Source organism: Polypterus senegalus, chromosome 9 (genome assembly GCF_016835505.1).
Source record: "Polypterus senegalus isolate Bchr_013 chromosome 9, ASM1683550v1, whole genome shotgun sequence".
Classification (NCBI taxonomy): Eukaryota; Metazoa; Chordata; class Cladistia; order Polypteriformes; family Polypteridae; genus Polypterus; species Polypterus senegalus.
In genome coordinates, this window is record NC_053162.1 from 170,780,402 (window position 1) to 170,797,118 (window position 16,717).

At 38.8% G+C, this 16,717-nt stretch overlaps 1 protein-coding gene across 1 annotated transcript in view; it reads left to right on the plus strand.

The window, feature by feature from the left end:
- Positions 1 to 16,717, plus strand: part of tecta (tectorin alpha) — an 82,502-nt gene that overhangs the window by 27,544 nt on the left and 38,241 nt on the right. Inside the window, exons 10-18 of the mRNA XM_039762433.1 lie at positions 6,112 to 6,176; positions 6,659 to 6,798; positions 7,435 to 7,722; positions 8,539 to 8,676; positions 8,815 to 8,980; positions 9,780 to 10,192; positions 10,269 to 10,839; positions 14,344 to 14,939; positions 15,303 to 15,873. Coding sequence (XP_039618367.1) covers positions 6,112 to 6,176; positions 6,659 to 6,798; positions 7,435 to 7,722; positions 8,539 to 8,676; positions 8,815 to 8,980; positions 9,780 to 10,192; positions 10,269 to 10,839; positions 14,344 to 14,939; positions 15,303 to 15,873 — 2,948 coding nt within the window. The remainder of the gene's footprint in view (positions 1 to 6,111; positions 6,177 to 6,658; positions 6,799 to 7,434; positions 7,723 to 8,538; positions 8,677 to 8,814; positions 8,981 to 9,779; positions 10,193 to 10,268; positions 10,840 to 14,343; positions 14,940 to 15,302; positions 15,874 to 16,717) is intronic.

Below are 16,717 nucleotides of genomic sequence, written 5' to 3' on the forward strand. Positions count from 1 at the left end.
GACAGCTCACCTTAGCTTTGCTGAATCTAAGTACAGGACAGTCTAGGGTCACTGCTTCAGGGAACTCAGTGTAGCATAGATTTTCATTCATTGGCCTAAATAAAGACGATTTCACTCTACTGAGCAGATAGACAATTCTCTCTTTTCCTCCCTTGCCAATATAAAAGCATAGAGTATGTGCAGACAGCATGAGGGGCACAGACTGGGCAAGCAAACCCAGCTATAAAAAATGTTTCAGGTCACCCAATGCCTCCCAGTGTGTCAATTAGTCTTCTAACTGCTCAGATAGTGACAGGCAGTGTGTCCCAGACTTTTCTTTCTGTTGAGGTGATAATTCCAGGGATACTCCCAAGGCTCTTTGGAGTTTAGCTATCAGTTCCTAGCACATAACCAAGTATTTTTCTCAGATCAGTCCCTTACTCCCAGTTTGTCTGTATCTATCCATTACATTTACTTATTTGGCTGACACCTTTATCCAAGGCGACTTACAACATTTATGATAAAATTGGTTACATTTCTTTTGGTTTTCCAATTGGAGCACAGGCAGGTCAAGCGACTTGCTCATGGTCACACAGTGTCAGTAGCAGGATTTGTACCCATGACCTCAGGGTTTGAAGCTACTACTACCACTACTCCACACTGCCTGTCCTCACAGTGTATCATAGAGATTACCTCCTGCTTTATCCACTGCTTCCTTGAGTATTCAAAACTCTCATGTCAGTTCCAATATTGATTCCTGTATGTCAGAGAGCACCCTGTCACTTCAGTCCCCCTTTCCCATTGCATAAGACCCTGTACTTTTTTTTCCCTCTGCCCTTTACAGTTGATGGATGTAATTTGATGCTGGCTATTAAAACCGATGTACCTGAATTGTCTGATCCCCACAATGATATTTCCACTGTCTTCACCAGAATCAAAGCAGGCAGATAAGAGCAGAGTAGTGTTTTTAGATAATTGGTGCGTTATAGGGGATAGGGGACTGGACTGTTAAACTCCTGCCACTGACCCACTGTGTAACCCACTGAGCTATTCATGTACTATAATCTTTTATGTTTCAAATAAACATTTTTGGGATTTGGGATCAGCTCCTGAAGACTACTAAATTCCATACCCATTTATTTACATGTCAATTTTCCTTTGCTAAGTGCATCAAAAATATTCAAAAGGTTACAGTCAGAATAGAAGCCCAGAAACAAAACTCAATAAATAACAACTGATAGAAACTATTATCATACTACTGAACACCAAATGAAAGATACAATTAAAATACTTGCACAGTATTTGTAAAGTACCTCAAGATGGAATTCAATTAGAAAGCCAGTTTATAAAATAAAGAATATTGGTCTGGGGTCTCTTGCCTGTAGGAAGCACTGTTAGAAATGCTCTCTGAAAGGCTTCTCAATAAGAAGGCATCATTACATGCAAATATTTGAATGCTCTACACATGTTCAGTAAACACCCCAAAATGCACTTACACAGATGCACGTGTGCACTCGTACTCATAAGCACAATCTGCTTCCAGTATACTGTGATGTCTAAGCAATGGCACAACTGATTATTTGTTTTATCCTTCAGAAATATTCATTCAATTAAACACATTTATTTATTTAATCCTTTATATGCCATATACAATGTCTTGTTTTAGGAATTTGTCGATTTTTCAATACCCCAACTTAATCTCCAGAGAGTTTTGGAGTCAGAGTACAGCGTCAGCTATTTGTACAGTGCCACTGGAGCAAATGCAGGTTAAGGGCCTTGCTCAATGGCCCAACAGAGTAGCATTCTTTCTGTCACAGCCAGGATTTGAATCAGCAACCTTTGAAATACCAGCCTAGATCCTTCAGCAAGAAAGCCACCATTCCACTTACATATATGGCTATTTGTATATGGCCACACATATACCTTTATTCATATATATAAATATATAAGTCACTTTGTGGTTACTCCTGAAAGTAGCTAACTTTGGAAGGACAACAAAAAGAAATTAACTAAACTATTGATGCCCTACTAGGTTTTAATGTCCCAAATCTTCCACTGCTTAAATCATAGTGACTGAAGCACCAAGAACTTTCTCCCACTTACTCCCCAAACACTTTTTTTCTCTATTTCTGTAACCAAGACTTTCAGGAAATTATTTTGGAATACCTAGGACCACCTCCCTCCCTCTGGTATCCCCAGGTATTTCAGTCTTCCTGAGCCTGAATTCCTCATTAAAAAGCCTGGCATATTTAGCAGACTCCAATGCTACCTGCCCTCCATAATATGATGCAGAGGCATATATGTTCCCAACAGGAAGCTTTTGTTGCCATCTGTCAACATGGGAGAATTCCTGTGTTCTTATCTCATTTCACCCCATAACCTTTCTCTTACACCAGTAACCAAAGAATATTTACATTTGGGGACACTTTGCAAATACAGCAAACGTCATAATCCATCAACTAAGATACATAAGGTACTTGTGGTGATAAGCTGTTTTGTGTTCATCAAACATGTCATTGTGCAAAAGTTTTGTTCCACCTGTTCAGAAGACACTGTTCCAAAAGTGTTGGGTTTTGTTTCAGTAAATTTTGCAAACTAAATATATGCTGTAGTATTCTTTAAGAAAAAAGAGACTTTCTTTTGGGTACCTTTTCATTAAAGCTATACTTATTCAGTCTTTTTTGTGATAGTATAGTCATATAAAATTTTGTATATTGACAGAGGCCATTTGATCCATAGATATACCATTTGGATCCTTTGAGATTTCTGAGAACATCATCTGTTCTGATCTGAGTGCACTTGCTGGTACAGGCATTCCCAGAATGACTGGAAACTGTCTGGAATGTTCTCCGTGTATATAAAGGTTTCTCACTGCAGAGTGATGAACTTCAAATTCTTTAAAAATGGCTCTTTAATCTAACCAGTACTGATGAGTTGTAAAAATTCTGAGCTTCTGAGATCACTGCACGTTACTACGACATGCCTGAATGTTCCAAACAAAACTATTCAAGATTCTAATTTTAGACAGAAGTGGTAACACTTCCTGATCATTATAAACTAGAGGTTTAATGTCCTTCATAACTACTATGGAAACAGTATAGGTGTACTTCTAAATGTTAGTTTAGGTGTTGAAATACTAAGGTGTTGTACCGTGTTAGCCATTATGGATGTAGTGAGAAGTCAAGCAAAATGACACCTTTTATTGGCTAACTTAAAAGGTTACAATATGCAAGCTCCTGAGGCAACTCAGACCCCTTTTTCTTCTGTATCTGAGTCTAATATTGTCCTGTAAAGCCCACTGACAAAATCAAACTCTGCAGTGATATGGAAGAATTCTTCAGAAAACTCAGACTTAAAGAATTTTTCCATAAGAAAGAAAACGGTGACACACAGGAACCAACAACAACAACACCACTAATAAATCTACATGGACGCCAGAACCTGGTAGAAACTCCACCCTGGACAATTATATAGACTGCTTCCAACAGACAGTCAAAACTGGGATCCTAAACAGGCAAAAATCGGATAGAAATCATTACTATTGATGAGCAGAGAGCCATACATTCACTAAGTGAAAATACAGCAATCATTATCAAACCAGCAGACAAACGGGGTGCCTTAGTTATCATAAACACATCTGACTATATATAGGAGGCAAAAAGACAATTGTTCAATACCATGGATTATTACAAACTACAGGAAGACCCCAAAGATCTCTGCAAAAAGGAACTCAAAAAGATAGTAGGTAGCTTTCCTTTTGACGTCAGGGATCATGTAAGCAGCTTAATTCCTGAGACCCCCAAATGGGTTACTTTTACATGCATCCTAAGGTCCACAAAGAAGGGAACTGAGGAAGGCCTATAATCTCCCTTATGGCTATGGCTGTATGGTTCCCTTACAGAAAATGTTTCAGGAAGGGTGGAGCACATCCTTAAACCACTCACCCGCAATACAACCAGCTAAATCCAGGAAACCACTGATTGCTGTCTGCTACAGGCCCCTTACCTGAGGGAACCTTACTGGCCTCAATGGATGTTGAGGCACTTTACACAAACATCCCCCATGACGATGGAATATTTGCATGTGAAACGTACCCTAAACAACATGATTTACCCACAGAGCCAGTTACATAAATGATAAAATTCACTATGACACACAATTTATTCACATTTGGACAAGACTTCAACTTGTAACAACTGAGGGCTGCAATGGGCTGTCGGTTTTCACCTCACTATGCAAACCTATTTATGGAAAAATTGGAGGAAATTTTATGTTAATGTGCATCTTAAAACCAGTTTTGTATCTCCATTACATAGGTAACATCTTCATAATCTGACTGCTAGTGAGAAGGACCTCCTCCATTTTCATAACCAATATACGGTAATTCTTTTCACCCCAACATAAAGCTGAAGCTTAATTACTCAAAAAAAGAAGTTAGCTCCCTTGACACCACCGTTCAATTAAAAGATAACACCCTTGTAACTTCTGTTTTGCACAAACCAATGGACAGACGGACCTACCTGAGAACTGATAGCTTCCACCTCAAGCATATAAGGCGCTCCATTATTTTCAGCAAAGTAATACGTTACAACCATTGCCATACCCAGAGGAAAGCTTCTGGAACATAAAAAGAAAGACAAGAATCACATCCCTCTTGTTGTCACCTATAACTCACATCTTGAAACACTTCGAAAAATTATAAAAGAACTAATAGTGACGAAACACTGAAATATGTATTACCAGAACCATCCCTCCTGGCATACAGACAACCACCAAACCTGCAGCAACTAATTGTCCAAAGCTTCTTTAGTGAACCAACAGAAACTGGCCCATCTCCCTGCCTACTGAAAAGATGTAAAACATGTGCTTACATTTATGATACAGATTGCGTAGTTACACCATTCTGCCGACTAGAACATCACATAAAAGGATCATTTTCCTGCAGTTCATCTGATATGGTCTACCTAATTCTCTGTATGAAATGTGCTGACACTGCACTCTGTGTGGGAGAAACTTCTTCAAAGAATTAACTTACAAAAGTTCCATATTAATCATGGCAACAGAGATGTTCCTGTAGCAGCTCACTTCAACAGCCATGGACACTGTGAGAGGGACTTTAAAGTCCCAGTGCTTATGGGCAACGTCAGAACACAGCAAGAGAGAAAAAAATGGGAAGTTAAACTCATGCTAAAATTTAACACATTAAAACATGGTTTAAATAGAGATGAGTTTTATGGCCAGATATGAGGACTGTTTGCATCTCTCGGACTGACACAGACAGCCTGACTACAGATCCACATTTTATGGAAAAACATCATCAAAAACTTCAAAAGATCCGGCTGGACAGTTGTCTTATCAAAAAATTTTGACTAGACATTTTTATACTCTATTGCTAAATGAATCTTAGTCTGGAGATGTCTATTAATTTTTTACATCTAAGATATCAAACTTAAAGGTTTTCCAATGCTGTACCGGTCCTAGCATCTATATAAACACAAGGAATTCCAGTCTCTGAATTACATCTTGCCTGAAGAAGAGGCCCGAGTTGCCTTGAAAGCTTGCCTATTCTAATCTTTTTAGTTAGGCAATAAAAGGTGTCATTTTGCTTGACTTCTCACTTATGTGTTGAATAAATAATTACAGTAGAATAAAATATCTTATGTATTGTTTATCACCTGAGGTTAAATTTTAACTGTAGGACTTGGTAAGGTCCTCATGATTGTTAGTTATTTCTACTATGTAAAACCATATTATTGAAGAAGACATTATTTTCTTTTTCATCTGATGCTGCTTATACCAATATTAGGATAAGGGGGTTACAGAGTGCCCCAGAATGACTGGGCACAATGCAGAAACCAAATATGGATGGGACGCCAGTCCATCTCTGGGGTCATTTACACTAGCACTCACAATCCCTCATGTAGTGCCAATTAAAAGTTGCCAGTAAACCTTTAGTTATTTCTTTGGGTTGTATGAAGACACTTGAGTACCTGAAGAAATCCCATGTAGATATGGGCAAATGTAAACAGAGACAGCAGGCAGGCATTGAAGCCTTGAACCAACATGTCATCTTTGTGCATAAATGGGTATTGTATATAAATACAAATATTAAATTATTTTGTTTTTTGCCAGAATGTTAACCCAGAGGTCCCAGGCAAGCTGGATCTATGTTGCTTTCCTACTTGCACCAAAAACAGGTAAGACAACGATTGTTGGGCACAAATAACTGTGAATACAAGGGACTACTGTACACAACTGCATAGCTGCTAGCTACTATGATGCAAAGTTGCAGGATCTCAAAGTTCCTGCTCTTCATTCCGTATGATATTGATGAGACAGCACAATTCCAAGTGTCATGTTGAAATTCCTGCTTTGTAATCCCTATTATGTAAAACTGATCTTTTTACCTTATGCATATTTTCACAGTTTAAGATCTTGCCAATAACACACAGTACCATGCTCAGTGATTTTCCCTTTATTTAGTCTTGTTGATTTTAATATTTTGTCCTCTTGCCCCATGTAATACTGATAGTTCTGATAGATTGTGACAAGGGCCTTGGTGAAGTGCTGCTTACTGCCATAAATGCATTTGCAGATAAGTAAATGGCAGGCTAAATGGAGGTGAAGTGGAAGTTGTGAAAAATGATTGTCATTTGACTTGGTTTTTATCTCTTCCCAGTCCTCTGCCAGGACATCCTGTACCCTTTTGGACCTGCACACAGAGACACAGAAACTCCTAAGATGGATGATGGCAGTTCTGCTGAGATCCCTCTTCTAATTCAGTTCATTTTCTTCAATATGCCCTACCGTTCCATCTTTGTAGGTATCACCACAGTGTGACAGCTGCAGGTTTGGAATGATGTTTGCCACATTTTGGTGCCCTGGTTTGTCACTTTGCCTTATAAACTGTAGATACTGCATAGCTAAAATTTTCAAATTATCTGTTATGTAGAATGGGACTCAAAAAGATTCTTAATACAAATCAGTTTGAACTTTTTACCCAGTGATAATAAGCCTGCATTACTGTACAAATGACTAAATAGCTGAACATAACTACAGGATGACTAAATAGCTAAACCAAATAGATAAACAAAAGTTCACCCACATAACCTTAATTACCTCACTTTGTTTGCTGATCCTGTCATGTTTGCACTTCTCGTATCCATCTAGTCATCCATTATCAAACTCACATGATCCAATATGAAACAAAAATGTATGAGAGTCTTATACTGCTTGAGTGTTTAAACGGCAGAGCAGTATGGAGTTGAGAAAACAATCAAATTCTGGTTGATTAATCAACAGTTTCTTGACCTCACTTAATTTTGAGGCCCGCATATTAAAGCTTTATCTTGAATGACAGGTGTTGGTATTTCACTAATGTCATTTATTCAGTCTAAAGCAGGGCAGTGTGGGATGACTACTTAGTTAAAAATTTTTTCTTATGTGTTTTTACAGGTGAACAATAATGGTGTGATTTCCTTCAATGTGCAAGTGAGTCAGTTCACCCCAGAGGCCTTCCCACTGACAGACAGCCGATCCTTTATTGCACCCTTCTGGGCAGATGTGCACAATGGAATCCGTGGCGATGTGTACTATCGTGAGAGCACCCACCCGGATATCCTGCGGAGAGCAACACTTGACATTCGGAAATATTTTAAGAACATGGTCTCCTTCACAGCATCATGGGTGTTCATTGCCACATGGCATCAAGTCACCTTCTATGGGGGCAGCCAGACAACCCCGGTACATTAGATTTCTATGTTGATTTGAAAATGTGTAAGGTTATCTTATATCAGGGTGCTTCTGCATTATGAAGGTACCACTTCACTAAAGTTGCACACAAGAGAAACTCTTATATTGTTGTGACTAACTCTCAATCATCTTGTTGTACAGAGTCATATGTGCCTTAAACAAAATAATTCAAACTGGCCATTAAACCATATTTTCTACTTTATGCAAGCAGCACAGCAGGTTGAAACACAGGGCAGGATGAGTGTTATGGGCTACTACCCCATCAAAGTTTATTTTTTTTGCCTTCTGCCAAAATTGTTACCAATTCCCCACAACACTGTACCAGCAAAACACTGTTCAGAAAATGAATCAAACAATTGATGTATGGTCCACACTGGGTTTACATTCTATATGTTGTGTGTGTATCCTGTAAATATCAGTACAATGAACTCTTAAAAAATGTGGAACTTCAATTTTTATAAAAGCACAGTAACACAAATTAAATAGTTGACACTTTTTTATCACATGAACCAACAAGCTGGATGCAGTACAGTATATACACTTGAATAGTAGTCTATAGTCTTCTGCAGACATTTAAGCATTATCGTGCATTGTGTGGTTGGTTATCACCTAGCAAAAATCTTAAAGTGCATGACCAGTGATCATGCCCTCCCCATCAGGTGGATCTGGATGGAAATTATCCCGCAAATCACATGCTACAATGGGTAAATCTGATTTACATCATTTCTATACACCACAACGGTCAATGCCCTTTTGTATGTAATATGTGTGACTAGAAAAGTGTACTGGTTCTGTTCTCTAATACAGGTAAACTCCTTCCAAGCTGTGCTCATCTCTGATGGAGTTGCTTTCTTTGCCATGTTCAACTATGGGGACATCACCTGGACGACTGGGACTGCAAGTGGTGGAGATCCTCTAACTGGTCTGGGTGGGACAGCTGCACAGGTACTAGGGATAGCAGGAAACTTTGTGTAAAAAAGATATAAAAATATGGATGCATAAAGTGAGAAAGGATTGAGGTGGGATGCAATTAGGAAACATATTTTCCACATTTTTAAGGACATTTGCATGTTCTGCCTTTAGTCAGGATTCAATGGTGGAGACATCAACCATTTCTTCAACCTGCCAGGATCGCGTTCCAATGAAATAGTGAACATTGAACAGACCACCAACGTCAACCTGCCTGGCCGATGGCTCTTCCGCATTGATGGGGATCAGATTGACCCAGCCAATGGATGCAGTCTCAATGGTATGGGATGAAATAGCTGATAACTTATTATACTATATGCCTGATAAACCCAGGGAACTGAGTCAACATTCTTTAATGAAGTGCATGTTCTTTAAGATGATTCCCCAGATTCTTAAATAACTACACAATTAAGAAATTTAATGGAATATAAATAAAGCATTCAACATATGCTCCTTGTTGTGTGAACTCTGATTTTACCTGAAGCTGATAGGTTAGCCTACCAATAATTATGACAACAGAAGTCTGGTCTTTCTGATTTAAACTGACATAGTGGGTTAGGTCCCTTGTCTGAGTCTGACAATTAAAATCTTTGTCCTCTAATAAAAACTATGAATGTGCCTTCATTAATTAATTCAGGTATCCTTGGTTTGTCTCCTTAGTCTACATAAAACTCTTATACTATTCCCCTAGTTGATAGTTACAGCATGAGTATGGCCCTTATTACTCATTTTGACATCTTGTGTTTGTTTTCTTTAATCCATTATGTAACTGTGGGTTTGGTCTGCCAAGTTAGTTCTAACATAACAGTTTTAGTCTGCCAGTTAATTCTAAAAAATTGGTTTGGCACATTGTATTCACAGTGACACTTTTAAATTGGTTCCATTGATTAATTCTCATATTCAACAATTTGCCAGTCAATTGTAAACTTGTGTGATTTTACACCATAATTAATACTGACACCCCATATTTGATTTTGTACATTCAGCTAAGCAGACATGAGAGTAAAGGCATCTGAGCTCTTTACCAGTGTATATATTCACAGCATTTGCTATTTTGTAATGCTCCTTTTTTTTATTAGGTCGATTCTACAGACGTGGTGAGATCTTCTGGCTTTCAGACCAGTGCTCCCAAAAATGTCGCTGCCTGGACCTAGAAAATGAAATCCATTGCCAGGATCTTCCATGTGGGCCACTGGAGACTTGTGAGCTCTTTGAAGGGGCTTACCACTGCCAGCCTACACGCACCAGCACCTGTGTTGTTTTTGGTGACCCACATTATCACACTTTTGATGGCTTCCTGTACCACTTCCAGGGTACCTGTTCGTACTTGCTAGCTCGACCCTGCTGGGACACACTGGGGCTGCCCTTCTTCAGTGTAGAGGCCAAAAATGAAAACCGTGTTGGCACGTCTGTGTCTTGGCTGCGTGATGTCCGGATTGAGGTCTATGAACACCATATTGTTCTCCCTAAGGGCAGTCTGGGTCAAGTGCAGGTGAGTTTGCACGCTTTTACAGAGTCTCTAAAGAGTCCCTGAGTAATGAGTTACTTTTTTGCTTCTTTTTCTACAGGTTGATGGCATCCTGAAAACCCTTCCAGTCCAGCTAATGTTGGGGGCTGTTCGTATTTATCAGAGCGGTGTGGCAGTAGCTGTGGAGACAGATTTTGGTCTATTAGTAACGTATGATGGACAACATTATGCATCAATTTCTTTACCCAGTTCCTACTTCAACAACACCTGTGGGCTCTGTGGGAATTACAATGACAACCCTGGTGATGACCCATCCCTTCCTGATGGAACACTGGTGGAGAATGTGGCAGAACTGGGTGGTGGCTGGCAGGTGGAGGACACTGACTGGCGCTGTACTGATGGCTGTGCAGAGAACTGCAGTCTCTGTGATGCTGCCACTGAATCCTTCTACTTCCGGCCTGATTACTGTGGCATAATCAACAAAACAGATGGCCCATTCCGAGACTGTCGAGCTGTGGTGGACCCCACTGCATTCGTCTATAGTTGTGTTTATGATATGTGCAGCAACCGTGACAATATTACCACACTTTGTCAAGCAATCCAGGCATACGCTCTGGCCTGCCAGGCCCTTGGAGTCACAATCCGCTCCTGGAGATCACGCACATTTTGTGGTGAGTCTTTGATGAGACTGTAACATATAGAAGCTGATGAGACTGAGCAAGAGGCAGGAATGAACACTTGACCAGTCCATCATCTTAAGCATACTGGGCCAATTTAGAGTCTAGGGTCAAACTAATCTGCACATCTTATGAAAATGAGGTGCCCAAAGGAAAACAATACAGACATAGGTAGAATGTGTAAAGTTAAAATAGATAATATGTACATGGGACAGTAGACTTGATAAATCAACTCTGTTATAACAGAATCTTCTATATTACATAGTGAGCCAATGTGAACATGTGTATATCAAACAGACAGAAAATATGTAAGAATAAATACATAGGTAATTAAACACTGCAAATTTGATGTATTACAAAATAATACTAAAATGCAATAAACAATTAAAGTTTCACAATTAAGCAGAATAATTTAGATCAGGGGTACACAACTCCGGTCTTGGAGGGCCCCAGTTGCTGTATGTTTTCATTCTAACCCTTTTCTTAATTAGTGACCTGTTTTTGCTCTTTATTAACTTCGTTTGAATTAATTTTAATTAACCTTCTCTTGAAGACCCAGACCCCTTAATTGTTTCTTTTTCATTAATAAGCAGCCAAACAATAACGAGATACAAAATGAGCCAAAATATGAACAACAAATTGTGTCCATCATACAATATCTGAAAATGTTGAAAGGTGAAGGACTCAGGAATGTTGATCTGCTCAGGTCCCTCATTTGATCAGTGCTCTTAGAAAAGAGAAAAGCATCAATTTCGGAAATGTCTGCTATTGCACACTGAGAGCTGGAACAAACCAAGTAATTAAAGAACGGGTTTAATTAACAACAAGAATCACCACCTAATTAAGAAACTGGTAGGGCTGAAATTGGTTGGAGTTGGAGGCCCTGACTTAGTTGGTCTTCTGTTGGCTCACTCACGTCACATTTCATTTCTGTTTGGGTGCCATTTAAGGAAAGAAATTAAGCAATTCAGAGGAATGATAAAGAAATTCAGGGGAACAAATCATAAAAAACAAGTCAATTAAAATATATTCAAAAGAAGTTAATTAACAGCAAAAACAGGTCACTAATTAAGAACAGGGTTAGAATGAAAACCTGCAGCCACAGGGGCCCTCCAGGACTGGAGTTGGGGACCCCTGATCTAGATAAATCACCAGTACATATTTCCAGTTATGCATCTATTTTCTGAACTGTTTTAATCAGTGCTTGGTCAAGTGAGCTAATTACTGAATTCATATGAAATAAGCAAGAACACTCATCAACTTCAAAAGTAATTTAATTACACTTTATCCAAAGTGTAAATATTTACAGTGAAATTGGGGTGTCACTGTTAGAAATTAACTTTTAATTATCTTATTGGGTAATGCAAGATTGACTAAAATTGAAACATGAAGTAAGCATACTGTCACTTACTGCTTGAGGTTAAAGGACTTACGGAATTTACTGTTGTACTTATTTTCTACAGAGTGCTGCCATTTATAAAGATGCTTTGTTCTGATGTAATTATTCTTAGTTACAGCTCTTTTTGTTTTGTCAAAAGCCACCAAAAAGGACTAGACTTAGTGTGCAAAGTCTTTTACTAATGTATATACTTCTTTTAACATATTCAAGAAAATGTAAACTTATAATACAGGATATATTCTACAAAATGGATAAAATGCTAGTAAAATCTTCACTGTTCTACTGCTAGCACTACTCATACTACTGTATCAGAAGGACTTTGAAAAAGAATGGGCCAATATGTTAAGCCCAGCATAGTTTACTACTTCGTATTCAAAAAGTGCTTCCAAACAATATTTAATCAGCATTTAAAATTCTCCATCATGCTAGTTTCAGTCACAGTGTTAACTAGCTGGATACTCAGATCTACAGTTCGTTGGATAGTTTTGTCAGAAAGGTATTCTCACCTATTCTTTAGCTATTCCGTACACCCTTACTGATATGTGCAGTTTAAGTAACAGATGGCATAATCTTAATTTATCATTTTCATAAACTCTTCTCTTGGGTCTCCTTAATTCCACTTTGCTTGTTTAATCACTTACTGTGCTCTAACACTTTTATATTATTTTTGTAATACTAAACAGGCACACAGTATTAGAGATGTGGCCTAATCTAAACATAAAACACCTTAAAGGAATACTACACCCGAAAAATATATTTTTTATATTACTTACCCCTGTGTACTTTGTAGTAGTAGCCAAGAAAAATTTGAATCTCATGTTTTCATGCAGAATGGAGAGAAAGAAGTTTACGACAAAAGTCAATGTTGACCAGTGCTATACCACAGCAATGTGAAAAACATCCGTGGGAAAAAGAAAAAAAAAATGTCATTACTCATGTCACAAAATCCATACTATTATCCTGTTGTTTGCTCAAAACATGCAAAATGGGTGCTTTTTTTGCTAAATGATTGTTAAATAGCTAATTTCAGAATTACCAGTGCATACAGAAACAGTAAACGCAAAGATACATGGGAGTGACTCATCTCTCCCCATCATTCACTGGTCAAGAGTCCCCTCTTTGGGTTTATATAATTCCAGAAGTAACTACTGTATTTAACAATATTTTAGCAAAAAAATATAATTTTTGGATGAATTATTAATTTAAGCAGTGGAATAATTCCTTAGAGTTTACTCCAGAACAATTTCCCAAGAGACAGTAGACTTTCCCCTTCACTTACATTTATTCTCAAGTTCTAAAGTTGCACATTTCATACTTAAAAACATACTCAGGTTTCCTGCAACCACCCCAATGTTTATTTCCCAAGACACTGTTAAACCCACTCAGCTATTCTGATATAATGACTTTGACTCTTACATTTATTCTGACATGATGGCACTGCATGTCATCAGTTTCTGTTAACATATTGGATGGGCTTTTTTATTTTCTTTCACTTTTTTGTGGTTGCCTGTCTTAATGTATTAAAATACGACAACTTTGCACACCAAGATCATTAAGATTATTTCCCATGAAATGTGAGATAAGCCATGTTCAAATCTTTCCCCCACATTTCTTTTATTACACTGTGGTTGCCACTACATTCCCTAACCTGTTAGATATGTTTTCCATAAATTAATTTTGTTATGATTTGCTTAACCTCCCTTATATAAAAAAAACAACATGCTGGGTTTGCTTTTTTGCCATACATTCCATTAAACTTGTTTTGTTATAATAGAGTTACATACAACCTATGTTTATTCTGATAGGCTATGTCCAATAAGATGACTTTTTTTTTTTTGCACAAACAGAACTAAATAAAAATATTTCAGGTTGAATAGGTGAGGGCAATTACTTAATTTGGTAGATTAATGCAGGTGTCTATCTTAGCCTGGCTTGTGTGTGGGCTGCCCTCCTGTGGATAATATAGAAGCGTGCATCTATTCTAGCTTAAAAAAAATAATATACCAAAAATAACAGCATCAGCCAGTTTCTTCAGCAAAAATGGTTTGTGAACTAGTCATGAGCATACATTATAATACACCATGTCTATTTGTCCCCAGCTCTCTCCTGTCCTGAATTCAGCCATTACCAGGTATGTACAAGCAGCTGTCCCCCAACATGCTCAGATCTGACATCACATCTATATTGCATGCACCCCTGCACAGAGGGCTGTGAGTGTGATGAAGGCTACATTCTCAGTGGCAACCAGTGTGTACGAAAACAAGACTGTGGCTGTGAACAGGAAGGTCTTTACTATCTTCGCAATGAATCCTTCTGGGCTACACTGGACTGCACTCAGCGCTGTGTCTGTGGATCAGAGGGGGTAATTTTGTGCTTTAATGATTCTTGTATGGAAGGAGAAGTGTGCTCTACAGAGAATGGTGTATTGGGCTGCCACCCCCGACGTGAAGGAGTCTGCTCCGTTACCCAGAACCAGGTTCTGTCCACATTTGACAGAGCTACTGTATCCTTTTTGGACGAGAGCTCCTATTATCTGGTAAAGATGTGTGGTCCTGGGATCACCAATTTGTCATCCATAGAAGTCAAGATTGGGCGTCGGCTGGTGAACAAAGGCCCTTCTTGGCTTAAACCTGTCATTGTCCGGGTGAGCGACCAGGAGGTGCAGCTTGGGGGGGCCAGCTTTGATATTGTAAAGGTAAGAAAAATATTTTTTTAATTAATCTTCTATTCCAAGATTGAGAGGAATCTTATATAGGTTTGGATCTTGGACTCAGACTTGAGCTGATGTTTAGGGATTACTGCAAACAGATAAAGACAGTTACTCTGAGTGACAACTCTAATGGTAGGCTAGGCCCCTTCTCTGGAGGAGCACATGGCATGCCAGGGAATGTGCCATCTGGTGCTATACAAATTTATTAAGAAGTAAGGATGTTGTTCTCTGCTGATGCCTTTTCTCAGGTTTGCAGTTACAGGCTTTCTCTTACGAACTTCTCAAAACCACATTCAGTAATTACAGTAGATGCAATGAACCTCTAACAGACTTTTTGTCTTCTTGCAGCTGAATGGGGAGAGCACTTTGCTGCCCTACGTGCACCCCTCCAACATACTGCTGGTGTACCGTGCCCCTGGCAATGTGACTATGCTTGAGTATAATGGTCTATTGAAGGTGCGCTATTCACGCCAGGGTCTGCTTAATGTTACTCTCTCCACCCTTTTCTACAACTCCACTTGTGGCCTATGTGGGTACTTCAATGGCAACAGTTCTGATGAACTACGGCTGCCCAACGGGAAGCTAACAGACAATACTGAGACATTTGCTGAAAGCTGGCGAGCCATCGCTGATGACCTCACATGCAATGGGGACTGTGATGACCTCTACCGCATGTGTGTGGACCTACGCCTCTACCAGAGCTCCTGGTTGTGTGGAAACATCAATGATCCAAGCAACAGCTCCTTTCAAAACTGCCACACAGCTGTCAGCCCCTCACCCTTCTTCCGGAACTGTCTTTACAACATGTGCGTGCGCAGCGGCAATCACTCAGCACTCTGCTCTTCACTGCAAGCATATGCATCTGCCTGCCAAGATGCCCAAGTCTCCTTAGGCCCATGGAGAAGTGCAACTGGTTGTCGTAGGTTCCCCTAGTCTGTCTGTATTTCTGTCTATTGCCTACTTTTGCCAAAGTTTTCAAGTGTGCTAGTCATACTATAGGGACCATATTCTTTAAATGGATGCAAGAATGATGATCTTAATTTCACAATCAAATGCTATATGAATATAGTACTTGTGACAGTTAGTTTTGTTCTTACTTTGATTACAATAATACTAATAATATAATTGTCATTGGAGATCACAGTAATTAACAATGTTGTTTATATCCTTGCTTTGTTCCTGTGCTCTTGTCATCTTATTATCACTATGAAACAAAAACAAGAGTACATAGAATATAAATATTTATAAATTTGTGTTCTAGTCTAACTTAGAACAAAAAGCAATATAAAGTTAATTTACATAACTTATCATACTAGATAGTTACAAGCTAGTCTCACAATAGTCTCACAAGTCTCACAATCTCTCTCTCTCTCCCCCTCAAACTCTGGTCTCTATACAACATGCCAATATCTTTAACCCAATTCACCCTTTAACCTAATTCACCCTATGACTTCACACTTAAGGGACTCTAGCATTGAATGGCCTTTTAAACTTCACTCTTGTATCATCATCCTTGGAATCACATCTACAGTTTAATATGTGCCAATACAATCTTTGAATTGCTAGGTAAAAATAACCTCCTGGAACCACTGCACTCCTAAGTCCAATTTCGTATGTCAAGGGGATGATATTTATGGCAAATTTAAGGCTGCCTACACTCTTTAGTAAGTAGAAGGACTGGCATTCTCTGATGGTTAGCCTACCATCTGCCATCTACCCTGCAAATGAAATTATGTAGGCTTTCAAGTCTCTCTGTCACTGTT